The sequence below is a fragment of the Pelodiscus sinensis genome, chromosome 7 (assembly GCF_052426305.1).
Source record: "Pelodiscus sinensis isolate ZL-2025 chromosome 7, ASM5242630v1, whole genome shotgun sequence".
NCBI lineage: Eukaryota > Metazoa > Chordata > Testudines > Trionychidae > Pelodiscus > Pelodiscus sinensis.
Window position 1 is genome coordinate 19098086 of NC_143058.1, and position 14584 is coordinate 19112669.

Genomic DNA, 14584 nt, shown 5'->3' on the forward strand with positions numbered 1-14584 from the left:
TGTCTCATGAGCCTCAGTGACTAGCCAGTTGCAAAAACATTTTTGAATGTGTTCAGGCAAGAATGGAGTAGGGACACATTAACTTTGACGGTTGAAGCTTCACAGTGGCTATGTAGGGTGCATGCATAGGAGTGCTGAACTCAATTTTTTTTTTGTTTCACTGTTTTGTCCTCTAAGTTGTCAGCAAGGCTTCAGTGAAAAGCATGGATGAAATTGAATCTGTAGTGAAAAAGTGCATCAATGTTGTCAATGCCAGTGGCCTCAATAAAGGAAGATTTGCAACTCTGTACAAAATGGGCTGAGAGATGCAAAAGGTGCTGCTGAATTAGTCTGGTCTGTGGCTTAGTTACACTGACAGACTACAGATGCTCTGAGCTGTGGAAAGAGGTTGTTGAGGTTTTGATTGGTTTTGCCAGAAGTGTCCCAAAAGTTACAAGATCCTGAAGTAGATGGCTTGCTATTTTTGAAAGAGTTATTACCAAAGCTTGCTTCCTTGGACTACAGCTTCAGAAATCTTACCAATGACAGTAGACACCACTGAAATAGTTAATACCTACAGAATGATAATCACAGTCATCCACCATTGTACTCTGCAGTTTTTAATGAGCTTAGTCAGCTTCTCAGCTGAAGGATGAAAATGTGTAGTGAAAGGTCACTGTAGCTGTAAGAAAATACCTTAGTATTCTTTTGGAGGATTTTAAAAATTGTTTGAGGGGGAAACTTTTTCTATTAGTACATCTTCGTGAATGACCCATTCAGCAATTCCGGTTCAGATTTTTGGCTGCAACGTACATAGCAAGACAGATCAGTTTCCTTTGACACTCTCAAGTACCTCCTGAAATGTGCACAAATGCAAGAACAAAAACTTACTTCAGTCACCATAATGTTACAGATCTGGAGAAATGTGTACCTGTTTGAGGACACCTACAAGTCCCTAGCTATAGTTGTTTTTCTTGTTGCCATTTTCTACTGCGGTGCTGTGTGAAAGGGTATTCAGTGAACTGTATTTTCCAAACACCACATACTGATATCACTGATGCTAATATGGAAACTTCCCCTCTGTTTAACAGGAGATTTGGATCCTGGCCACTTTCCAGTCATAGAGCTGATGAACTTTTGCATCTAGTTTGATCAAACCCAGAACTTGAATTTCGCTATCACACTGTATTATTAGTAAAGTTCAGTCAAAGAGGATTTTGTTTACTATTATCATTACTGCTGGATTAATCTTTGTCTACATTTATACAAGAGAAATTTTGGACATATTTGCAGAGGGTTTTTTATGTAAAAGCATTTTAAAATTTTACTTCTGAATTATATAGATTTTCTATTATGTTTAGGGCCCAATAATGAATATAGACATTAGTTTTATTATAACCTACAAAACTACAATTATTTGAACATACAGCTACCATATTTTAGAGAGTTTGTGCATCTATATGTCCATCCATTTATGAGTTTATTTGTTGAAAAACTCAAACAGAAGAGTTGGGATCACCAAATTTGGTATGCATTATCATAACCAAACCCTGAGCTTGCTTTAAGTTGTGCCAGGACAATAGGATGAGTATGGAATGTGATTTGATGTGAGAGCTGGGACAGATCTACTTAACAATCACAGAGGACCAGCAAGGCAGCAAGTGACCCAGCCCCAGGGAGCAGCTGCCAATCCAGGGTATCTTGCCTCTGCCCTCAGGGAGTAGGTGACCTGCACAGCCCTACCTTCACCCTATGGAGACGTTGATAGGCGGCCTGCACACATACCCCATGCTAGGCTGACCCCCATGTCTTCTAGTATGCTTATATTTGTTTTTCCTTCAGTTAATTAGGAGGCTGCACCCTGAGGAGAGAAATCCTGCTGTTATTAAATCCACAGAAATAAATTTTGTATATGCTAAAAATTATTTTTTTTCCCCCTGAGAGTCATCAAGGACATTTTACTAGCTACTTTTGCCAGTTTAAAGTGAAAACAACTAATAAGAGGTGATGGTCCAGTTTCTGAAATACCCCATTATCAGTTAGCTGCCTTTGACTGTTACCTTTCCAAATTCAAGTGATCACAATGAGTGAGTGAGATTCCTGTCTGTCAGGGTGAGCGATGCAAATGAGATAGTACTTCCAGAACAGAGAATGCAAATTTTATTGTATCCAATACAAAAAGCTGTCATGTATATTCAATTCAGTTTCAGCTGGACTCAGTCATATATTAGATAGTTAATCTTTTAAAATATTATGCAACACATGAAAACAGCTGCCAGTATTCTGATAGTTAAACCGTTGTCACTTTATTCTGTCTGAAACATGTTAAACCGTTGTCACTTTACTCTGTTTGAAACATAGCCAAAATTATTGCTGAAAAGAAACCAATCCAAACTGAATTCCCCAACAGTGACAGTTATCAGTCTAGGGTATTCATATGTCTGCTATCACTTTAGTATCACAGCATCCCCCAAATATTGAAAAATAGATAAAAATAGAGAAGTAGAAAAAACTTTTTTCTTTCTTACATCATTCATTCTGTGTATTAAAAATAATTTGAGTGTCTGAAACAAAGATATGAAATAATGATTTAAACAAACACATCTTTACTGTAAGATATTTGCTCCTAGAACACCAGAACAATATAAAGCTAATAGAGCTAATTTCTGAAAGGTGTAGTTACAAATAATGTTGTTTGGAAACAGCAATACTGTAGAAAAATAGGTTCTCACACATACACTAAAACAATATTATTTATTCTATTTATTACAATAATTAGACTGTAAAGATTCAGAATTCTGCATCAGTGCCCAACCAAACCCATTCCCATACATGATCGTTCTGAAATATTACAACTAAATACATTTGCATTTTACATCAGTAGTATATATTGTATACTACTCACATTTTTACAAAAAATTTTGAGATATCAGATCCATACTTCGAAGCTAAAGAATGTCGCTTCATTTGGCTTCTTTCCTTGGCTTGTTTAGCAGTTCTCAAAGAAAGAGAGACCTGTCAGTACTAGTGATGTAAAATCCTCTTTAATTAGTTAATGGGTTAAACATGAAGGGGGAAGAGGGCTACCAGCTCCAAGCCTGCAAGTCAACAGCCTTGTTTGGGACAGAAGTGTGTGGGAGGGGCTGTGGCCTCCCAGTCCATGAGCCTGCTCAGGTTTGGGGCCAGCAGCCCCCCTTCCCCTGCATAATCGGATAACCAGTTACCCATTCACATCCCTAGTCTGTACATGTTAAAAATTACTTAGCATTGGCATTCTACATTTGAGAATTGGGGGGGGGGGTGTCATGTTAGATCAAACATGTTGCAACACTTATTTCATTATCTAAAATACAGAGCTTGTAACAGAGTGACAATTTCCACATGCTGGTTGAACTAAAGTCTTCCAATTTGACATACTCATTCCTTACGTAGTACTAAGTATAGAAGACAGATCAAGTCTGAATACTGATTTTCCTATTAAGAACAAAATCAGTCTCTCTTACTGGAGTTGAAATTCTTGATGTGCTTTTTTTAAAACTAGAATCCTGAAGTCTGATATTCTTAATAGATTACAGAAAAATAACGTATGTGGAATTTGCTATTTTTTACTCTGTCACCAAAATGTCAGTCAATTTATAAAAGTTATATTAATTTCTTCTGCAAGATGCACATGTGGTAGAATGAGACAACCAATTTTGAAAAACTGCGATCATCTAAATTCACGAGTTATACTTAAGAGATTTTAGCCAGCTAACTGTTGAAGGTGACTATTGAAGTATGTTGCAGACCCTGATGTTCATAACCCTGTCCACTTGAAGGCTGCATTACCATCAACTAGTACTTTGTACAGTAGACTTCCAATAATCTTTGGGACCTAGGTCTGGATTATCAGATATGATGGACTATCAGGAGGTACTATAAACTTTTTTTAAATTTTACAAACACACACACAGTATATAAAGTGTAACTCTTTTTATTGTAGCACAAGCACTGTCCAGCATCACACAATGCCCAGTGGCAGAATAACTTGGTCCCATCCGGTTTTGCTCGGTTCAGCTGCTGCCGCTGATGCCTTCTGACTCATTTTTTGCTGAAGTTCACTCACTAGGTTCTTGCCATTTTGATGCCGGACTATTGGGAATGCTATACAATTGGATGCCGGACTATTGGAGTTTTACTGTATTTAGTATTCAGGTAGCCCTGTATATTAATGCTGGGCAAACAAATGTTCTTATAGGTGGTTTTGTGAGGACTGAGACATGTAATATTTCTTTCCTGACATGGATAAATAGATCCAGAATAAATGGCTAGAACCAAATCACATGGTAAATCAGAGAGCCAGGATTAGAAATCTGTAGTATACGACTCCAAAGGGGATTGGAGAATCACTTTAAAATTACAAGGTTATGTAAAGAGGCTCTATGCCTGTATCTAACTTTATTCATTGCACACCTGCATTAGTGAGAGACACTCATTTAGTTTAAAAAAAAAAGACAGCATCTTCAAAAGCATCTTTAAAAGCTTTTTCTAAAATTATTACCATTTAATGGTTATGTACCTAACAGTGCAAAATAAGTTTGGTAGTCCTAGCTCAATTCTTTGTAAAAGCATGTTCATATTAAAAACACTATTGCAACTGGCAATAACAAACATTCCTATTGTGCCTTTCAGCAGTGGTACCAAAAATCAAACAGGATGTTTCAAAATGTACTATCATTAGATTATTACATAGCCCTAATAGTCTCCTCCCGTAAATTAGGTACAACAGATGTGTTAACATCACAACACAGAGAAGCTTCCAGTGGTGCTATTTATTTTGTACATAAACAATGAGAAATTTCCTATTTGGTAATTTTCTGCTAGCAGCTTCTCTCTTCATTCATAACAAATGGAAAATACCTTCCCTTCCTTTCTCTTCCTGAAAACTTAATTTACTACCCCAACAAAGAAAGTGTCTAAGGCTAACACTATAAATCAAACTAAGGCTTACTAATTGTGATTACAACCACCGCTGTCAGTTTTACTTATAGAGAACTATGAAACTCTTTTAATTCTGTCTATTTAGTGACATGATCCTGTCACATTTTCCAGTGTACTATATTGGTTTTGAAGTCAGCTGAGTTACAGTTACACAAAGCAGGAAATGTAGGTTAATGTTTTAGGGGAGGTAGATGCAGCTTAAATCAGGGGTCAGCAATCTTTCAGAAGTGACGTGCCAAGATTTATCTTATTCACTTCTATTTATGGATCTGCGTGTCATTGATACTTTTCAAAGTCAGTAATAGTCCTACTTACGTTTTAGCAGCTTCATTAATAAATAAAGATGCAGATCTTACTGTTAAGTGTGATCCCAGGTCTTGCATTCCCTTGCTGAGTTCTCTGATCCTGGGCTCATAGTTTGATACTTTAAGCAGCACACAAGCCTCTGAGTATTCAGTTGTTAACTGGCTCCGGGAGGGACAAAGAACTGACTTCATATGTGAAAATGTCTGTTCACAGAGTTATGTAAATCCAAATGCTGATTGCAGTGAAAATGCCACTTTCTTCAAACAGTCAAATTTCACAAGCAGGGTTTTATAACAGGTCATGAAGAGACCCCATGATCTCTCTTGGTAGCCTCAAGTGTGTGCCACAGATCCCTAAACTTTGAGGCCCATAAGTCTGAGCATTATAATTCAATGAGCTGCATTTTAAAATCCTCAACACCCATCCACTGAAACGTCAAATCCATATCGACGATAGTAAAGTTGTCTGCGGAAAACATCGGGCCAAAATGTTGGAAATCCTGAAATCTGACACAATTCTGATGAGCATTCTTACATGTACATTCTAATCTCAGAAACACTGATGGTGCAATGTTTCAATAGATGTTGGAAATAGTGGAAAGTTGAGGTATCCATGTCCCAAGAAAAAATGGCAGTTCCGCAACAAATGCCTTCCATTTTTCAAAAAGATCCATAACAGTTTGGCCTGCACCCTGCACAGAGGCTGAGTTCATTTAGATGCTTGGTGACGTCAGTTAGAAACATTAGTTGTGTGACCTATTTGTTGTCATCCAGTTTGGGTAGTTTTAACCTTCTGCTGACAAAAATCTTGATTGCATCAGAACAGTCCACAAAGAGTGTTAAAACTTTCCCACAGCTTAACCAATGAACACTGCTGTGAAGTGGAATGTCCTTGTATTCATTGTCCATCTTCTCAAGTAGCGTTTGAAACTGCTGATGTGTCAAGGCAGATCAAGCAACAAGAAAATTCACAATCTTCAGTGTGTAGTCATCACATTATTAAACTCAGCGTTAGAAATCTTGGCACAAAGATTTTCTTGAGTAATACAATGAAAATTTACTGTCGGGTGGCCAACTTGATCCTCAACGATCTTTACAAATCCCTTTTGTTTTCCTATGATAGCCGGGGCATCGTCAGTTGTCACTGAAAATATTTTTTTGGGTATCAATTCCTCTTTCCTCAAAATGATTAACAAATGTCTTCGCTATATCTTCCCCTGTTGTGCCATGCATGGATTTTAGGCAGCATAACTCTTCTCAAACTTTGTCTGAGTCTCCGTTATCTCGCAAGAACTGCTAACCATGGTACATCATTTATATCCACACAACTCATCAAGAACGGACACTAAGTGCCATTGCATCTTTTAATGCCACCATCTGTTTGTTAATATTTTCTGCCATTTCACTGACCTCTCCACTGACCTGGCAGGCACAGATAAGTCTTTTATTCTGGAGATGATTGTGTCTTTATTGAGCAAACCCCTGAACAAAATATCCGAACAACTGAGGAAAAACCTCTTTTATATATTCTCCTTTTGCAAATGGCTTTCCATGTTTTGCAACACATTGTAAATTCTTTGTGGCTTGATTTTTAACACAGAAGTCAGTAGGAACACTGCTTTGATTTCCGTATCTGACGATAACCTGTATGATTGACTCAGCTTGTCCGCGTCATCCTTGAAGTGTTTCTCACGCTTTGTTTGAAAATGTCATTGGACACTTGATGTGCGGCAAACAAAGCTCTCACTGCATACAGCACACACAGAATGGTTCTTATGTTGAATAAATCTGTATTTTTGTCTCCAAGAAGGCTGAAACGAGTGAACATCTAACTTTGCTTTCTTAGGAACTGCCATTTTGTCTAAAATGTTTGACCCACTATTTAAGTGTAAAAAACATCAGTGGCTTGCATCTCAAGCTTTCCTGTGAAAGGGAGAAAACTAAGAGGATTTTTCTAGTGAACATACTCATACCATTAGGCTTTCATTGCGTGTGCAACTCAAAAATCTTGTGTGCCACTTATGGCATGTGTGACATACATTGCTGACTGCTGGCCTAAATGATCACTTATGTGGAAAATATCCTATTAATTCCTCCTCAAGAGGTTAAAAAAAGAAGGAAGCAATTTTTAATGTACCCATTATAGAGTACTTATATAAAGTAATGTTTTGGCAGTTTTATATAAAAAACTTTCATCAAACTCCGTATCAGGATTTGAACCTATTGTAGGCATATCAGGGTTGAGGTAGGAATATACTGTATCTTATACACTTAAGCCAATATTTTGAAAAGCAATTAGCAATTTTGGAAGCATAATTGAGACAGTTATAAAAACGACTTATTTTCAGAAAGTTCTGAGCGCTCAAGCCTCAAAAAATCAGGCCTATTTAAAGTGTTTTGAATTTGGTGACCAAATTCACTAGTTACTTTTCAAAGTTCTGGCTGTAGAATTTTTCATTTACACTTCCATAAATTATCTATTTACTTACATATTCAGGAGTTATGGGTTCTGATTTATACTAACCTTCTTATGACAAACTGTACACAAAGTTTGAAGATTTTCCAGAGTGCACTGTCCTCCTCCACTATAAACTGGTTTGATATGATCCACTTGCCAGAACTGGCCTTCTGTTGGGTTTGTTATAATTTCATTTAACTGTGGTAAACAAAGGCACAGCATCAGAAGTTTTAAGCAGTCAACTGTGAACTGATGAAATTGTGTCCCACATTCTACAGTCATGTTTACATAGTAAGAGCAGAGAAAACATGGAGATAGCTCTTTATAGCTTTCATTGAGAAAAGGAAAAAATTGGGTCTTAGATTTTTTCTTTTACTTTTAACAGGCAACAAGGAATTATATTTTTAGAAGGCTTATTTTCATCAAGCGCACAGCAGTTTGATATCTTTTAGCAAAATACATGACCCCAAAGGTATATCCTAATGTATGTGTATTGAGAAAATTGGAGACCAGAAACTAAGTATTGTTTACAACCTGTCCTTAATGTCTGTGTAACGACTGAAAAAAAAATGTAAGAATAAGACAAATGATGCATTTTCAATCTTGTAATTTACAAAAAAGGTCAAAATACCATCATAAACTTCGCAATTCACAAATAATTAGATATTGACTGTTTAACAGTTCTGCTATATTTAGTAGTAAAGTTTCAGTTTTGTCATTGGGCATTCCAATGAAAGGCACAGTGAAATATTACAACTTTAAGAAAGCTTTCAAAATGATTAAGGACTACTGTAATTTAAATATAACATGGAGATGAACGGTAAACAACATAATAGTTTTTGTATAAAGGATGCAAGAGAGACTACTTGGTCTTTGTTGTTTGACCTCACTTATTTTTAATCTTTGTATCTTCAAATGTTTCAAGTTACACAATGCAGTTCTTGAAACAAGGGCTGCTGCAAGCAATCATGAAAGATCAGGAATATATTGTGTTAATTGCCAATGTCAATTTTTACTGTTTATTTCTGAATGGGCATGGGTAGAGTATCACATTTAAACTTTGATCTCTGAATTGATGCTTGTTCAGTAGGTGCCAAATAACATTCCCTCTGAATCAATGCTGTAGCAATGCTCCTCCATCTTGAACATGGAGGAATGGTGTGTGTTAGTATTCTTAGGAGATCTGGAAATTACATCAGGTTATTAAGACTTTAATGAACATTTTGAAATAATAGGAGGGTTCCACCATACCCCTCTCTCTTGTGGCTTTAATTGGACTTCACTTCCTGTCAAACTAACTGTATGTTGCTGGTGTGGCCATGTTGTAAGTCAAAAATAGCTGCATTTCAGTGGTGAATGAAGCTACCCTTATTATATAATTCATAATTAGATGAAGCACGTAATGTAATGCTCTGTTTTAAAACAAAAACAAGTTTTCATTTATTGTTTAGTAGTTCCAATAGGACATATAAGGTGCTTCCATCTAAATAATGTTAGTTTATTTTCAATATGTAGATATTTTTCTTTTAAGTGCAACAGATCAAAAATGAACAATTTATTTATTTTCAATAAAGTAATGTATTAGATGTATAATATTTCAGCATGTTCATGTTAAGACTTGTTTAATACTATAATATCCATTTTAGTCTGAAAAGTACTACAAGTTATTAAATGATTTTAAAGAATTAAAACAATACTGTTTTTCTGTATTTCAAATCTTACACTCTGTAGGAAAATCTGATGCCCAAAGCTTAATTGGTTATCAAAGCTTCTTAGTTGGAGCTTCACATACAAAGCTTTGAATCACAACCCGAGGAAACTGTAGTTACAGCTTATGCACCAGACAGTCTCTGTTTTAAATAGATTAGATATGACGGTCTGACTCTGATGCTATACTACCCAGCTAATTTCTCTCTCTAGCTCTTAATACATGAATTATGAACTAACCAAACAACCACACACTTCATTTGAAATGAGTAGCATAAAATTAGGGAACATCAGACACATCCCTCCTACCCCCCTCCCCACAAAAAAAACAACCTGTATTAAGCTACAAAAATAATGAAGGGAAGGAAAAGTTACTGAAGTGTTCATAACTCTGAGGTTCTACTATATTACAGAATTGAAACACTATGTTAAAGAAGTTTTTGTATAGTAGAAGTAATAATCAGTACATTCTTACATCTTATTACATTCATTATTAAATGCAACTTAAAAGCATCTACCTAGCTTAGGGTTTTATAATATCACTCAGCAGTGTACTATTGCACCTTCTATGTAAAATCTATAGCTATAGTCAAGTTCCTAGTGGATTTTGTGGAATTAGGCATTTCTCCCTTTTTGGGATCAAAATTCTACTTGGATATGTTTTCTTGTTTTTAGAATTTTTTTTTTTGAGTAATTCCCTTTTTCATTGCTATTAGAAGTAAAGGGATAGAAATTTCCATCCCAAGTAGTGCATTTGTTAAATATTTTTTAGGTTTAAAATGATGCAAGGAGCATAACCACCAACTACTACAGAAACATATGTATTGTGCATTACTATTAACACACCATTGACATTACCTGTCCTAACGGAAGCTGAGACATCCAAGAACTTTCTAGAAGATTCTTACGTTGATTCTTAGGGGCATTTTTGATGGTAAGATAGAGTTCCTGGGCATTGAGATTACAAAGCTGACAAACACCATGTTCTACTTCAAATACTTTACTCCTGAGATAACTCTGACTAGAGCGAATTAAGAAGTCTTCCTGGCATTTAAGAGAACAAAATCGTGTTTCCCAAGCAATAGATTTGCAATGTTGAACAGTTGGCTTTTGGCAGGTAAGACAAAGTGGATTTCCTTTATTATCTACAGCCTGTATATATCCTTTGCATATGGCAGGGTCTTCAACAACTTGAGCTTGAACTGAGTCAGCATAAAGAACAGGGGAAACTTTTCCATCCTTTAGAAGTAACCTGTGATGAGGACAAGAAGCAATTATTTAATAAGACTGGACTTCATCAGGATCAGTAAACAATACTTAAATATTCAATAATACAACTAATAGGGTTTTTAGAATCATGTAAAGTATCAACTTTAATGAAACCTCATTCTGCTTTGGTTACTGAATAATGCAATTAACTCACCTGAATTTCATTTTCAATTACATTTTATGAACTGATTTTCAGAAGGCCTCGCTTTTTTGTACATGCAAACTCTGTGCACACCCACCTGCACATTAAATTATTATATACATATATACATTGAATTGTTAGTTGGAGTTTCCTAGTTTTCCAGTGGAAATGCTAGTTTATATTTGCATAAAAAGGTGCACTGATAATGTGTATATACAGAAGAAAAGGATTCTATAAAATGTTACCCTTGAAGTTTATAATAAAATAAGTTGTAAATGGGATTAAATTCTTTTGAGGAAAATTGTGAGAACTTCCTGTTTGTCCAGATATTTTTCATGGGTATCTTGTAAGTATTCTGGCAAAGGCTTTGTCTATACTGGCAGATGTAAAGCACTGGCAGTGACAGCACTGTTCACAGAGCGCTGCAGGGAAACTGCTGTTGCATATCCACACTGTTAGCATGACCACCCTTGCAGCAGTGCACTTTGGGGAGCTCTCTCACAGAGCACAGATTCTTCTACCTCTGAGGCTTATGGGAAGGCAGAAGGGAGGGATCACACAGCATTCTGGGCATAGTTCCCTCTAGGATAGTGTTTCTTAAACTGTTCTGTGGCACACCAGTGTGCTGCAAGACAGTCAGAGGTGTGCCACAGAGTTCAAAATGGCCACCCTTAAAGGGGCAGATGACTTTTCTGTTTTTTGCTAACAAAAAAAATCCTTAGTGCTCCTCAAAAAAAAAAAAAGTTATTTGGTGTTCCTTGGTCTTAAAGTTTAAGAAACACTGCTCAAGGAGTTTGCATGGGCATGCAGAAAAAAACTGACAGAAAACGCTAAAAAAAATTAGCAGGCTTAGAGGTCCTTTCCAGTTAGTTTTAGACAAACTCTCCCCAACATCTATAACATTTTAAATAAGTTAGGGGTGTGCGTGTCTATATAGCTCAAACTGGGATCTGAGTCTAAGCTCAAGGAGACACACCTCTCCTAAATCTGACTAAGCTAGCATGCTAAAAATAGTGTCAGCTGAGGCATCAGGAAGAACTAGCTGCCCTAAGTACTTATTCACCTGAGGTGCTCAGCATATAGGCTGGGCCACTGCTCGTGCTGCTTCCCCTACCACTATTTTTAATGTGGTAGCTCAATCAGAACTAGTGTGAATATGTCACCTTGAGATGGGGCTCCCACCCACAGCTCAAAGCACAGACATACTCTGTGTCTCACATTGCCTGTTTTCAAACAGGCAGCTTCCATTGGCCAGAAACTGGGCAATGGGTTCATGCTAGGGGTAGGAACAGTGCATGGAGCCTCTCCCCCCGCAGCTGTCAAACACAAACGACCTGGCAGTCACCTTTCTGAGCAGCATGCAGGAGGTGGTGAGGCAAACAGGAGTCTCCTTGAGGCTCCCTCCTGTGTTCATGAACTAGATCTGGCAGCTTGGCAGGCTGGATCCAGCCTGCTGGTCCTATTTTACCCAGGCCTACTCTCAATTGTTTGCTGTCAGCCTCTCACGCTCTCATGTAAGTTCTTGATTGTCCTGACTGTACAACTTTGTTTTTCTTTCATATTAAACAATTCATTTGTCCATTGACAAATGTGCTAACTGAATACAATAATCTAAATAATTGTAGGAAATAAGATTTAGTTTATCAGCACAAGGTAAATACCTTCAGTCTTAAGCAATGCATCACATTAACATAAGGCCTCATATCTTACAATTTTGGGAAAAATTAATCACTTAATTGTGTCTATTTTGTCTTTATTAATATTAACAAACTTACTTTGTGGACTGGTCATCTGTTTCTCCAGCAGAAGTATGATCATTTTTCAAGTAAAATGCAGTTTCCTTTGTAACCAGGCATACACTGCCTCCGCTGCTAGCAGCTTTCCTGAGTGAGGCTACAGCAACATCATCTTTTGTCACATATCTGGAATTATTACAAGTTGTTTCAGTATTCTCTTTTCCCCTGAATTGTATTTCAGACAACTGAATACTTCTTTAGAGAACATTCAAATCTGCAGAAATAATCCCCTCCAAATATTTCTTAACTTTCTAAACCTGGCATGAGTACAGTTTGGAAAATGTATTTTATTCCTTTAGCTTTTTCACAGCAGACAATACTTATTTTGTTTTTTAAAAAGACGCCTCTTTATTCTGCTGCCAACAGGTAATAAGCTATTTTCCGTGACATGTAATTATAAAGTGTCAAGAAAACAATGCAAAGCCTATTTCAGTTGAATGAACCGTTCCAGCATGATGTGTGTGTGGTTTTTTTGTTTGTTTTGCTTGTTTTGGAAAAGACACTCTTTGGGAAAGAATATAAGAAGCTTTGGAAATCATGGAAGAGTTCTGGCAGAATTGGTTTATCTTTGAACTTACTCAATATCCTTTGCATTTTTATTGTAAGACCATCCTTATTCTTGTAAATAAAGCTCTGTTAAACTTCAATATGCTCTCTCCCTTTAGTTACTTTTAAGATATTATTATTAAATCAACCTAACTGATGGTCAGGGCCACCAGGCCTTAGCCAAGTATAGACTTGTGAGCCACTCAAATGGCCAGCCAAAGTAGATGCTTATGTGGTAGGGATGTATCTGTATTAACCCTATCCTGGTCACCAGAGCTGCACTAATAATCTATTCACCCAAGCAAGTCCAGTTCTCGCAGCATGGATGTTGCTTGCTTAGTGCTATTCTATTCAGGTCACTCAGTGACTTGGCACTGCCATATTCATTATCTCATGTCTGTCTCCGCAGAGCTCCCTGCCTCCCTTTGTTGGTTGGCTCCCAACTTGTAGCAACTCGAGACTGCTGCTGAATGAGTCCTGTGGGCACAGCAGACAGGACATAGGCTGCTGAAAATGGGTGAGGTCAGGCAAGTGTATGGAGATTTGGGGAGTCCTGGGCTGTTGTTACATTTCAAAGGTGGAGGCGCCCTTATCAACTATTCAATTAGCCAATTAATCTAAATTTAATATCCCTAGTTCTGATACTACAGAAATGTGCATGTGACAGCATGTATTTCAGCATGGGCTAGCAATGTGAGCATGAGAGTTCGGTGGGCACGTACCACCTGTGCCACTGTATCCTCACCGAGATGAAAAGCTACAACTGGTACATTTACATGAGCTGCAAATGATCCCGCTGCTTAAAGCATAGCTGTAACCCAAGAAAGGAGGCAGAAGAGATACATTTAGATTTAACCACTGACTGGCACCTTACATACAAGAATACTAAAAAAACCCTGGCATTTGAGGATGAAATAAATCACGACAGAGATGAGGCTGAGAAAGCATACAAGGAGATTCTGGATTATGAAATAAACATAAGTACAGGCAGTCCCCGGGTTACGTACAAGATAGGGACTGTAGGTTTGTTCTTAAGTTGAATTTGTATGTAAGTCGGAACTGGTACATATTGTAGGGGAAACTCTAGCCAAACATTTCTCCAGAGCTCAGTTTTATTCTCCCACACCTCACTTCCCCCAGTCCTTTATTTTCAAGCTGAGGTGTCTGCTGAGAAAAGCCACTCTGCGTCTCTCTGGTCTGCTGGGGGGAAGTAGCTAGTGTGGGGTTGCCTCACCCCGTTTATAAGTAGGGATCCGATGTAAGTCGGATCCATGTAACCCGGGGACTGCCTGTAGTCATTTATTCCTGCTTCTAAGCCTGGAGAAACAAGATGATGTACTTTGGCAGACTGAAATTCGGACTCCTGGGACCTAAAGATAACAAATGAGGGATTTGCAGGAGG

The 14584-nt window shown here is 37.4% G+C and overlaps 1 protein-coding gene across 3 annotated transcripts in view; it reads right to left on the reverse strand.

The window, feature by feature from the left end:
* The window catches only part of ZRANB3 (zinc finger RANBP2-type containing 3), a 123948-nt gene that overhangs the window by 10161 nt on the left and 99203 nt on the right, over positions 1–14584 (reverse strand). For 2 of the 3 annotated variants that reach the window (XM_089779711.1, XM_075933286.2), the window contains 4 exons: positions 12616–12762; positions 10288–10681; positions 7789–7920; positions 2885–2979 (listed from right to left, as the gene is read on the reverse strand). In XM_089779711.1, the coding sequence (XP_089635837.1) occupies positions 2885–2979; positions 7789–7920; positions 10288–10681; positions 12616–12762 (768 nt within the window). Of the gene's footprint in view, positions 1–2719; positions 2980–7788; positions 7921–10287; positions 10682–12615; positions 12763–14584 lie in introns of those variants that run through there. The other variant, XM_089779710.1, reaches the window with a different exon arrangement.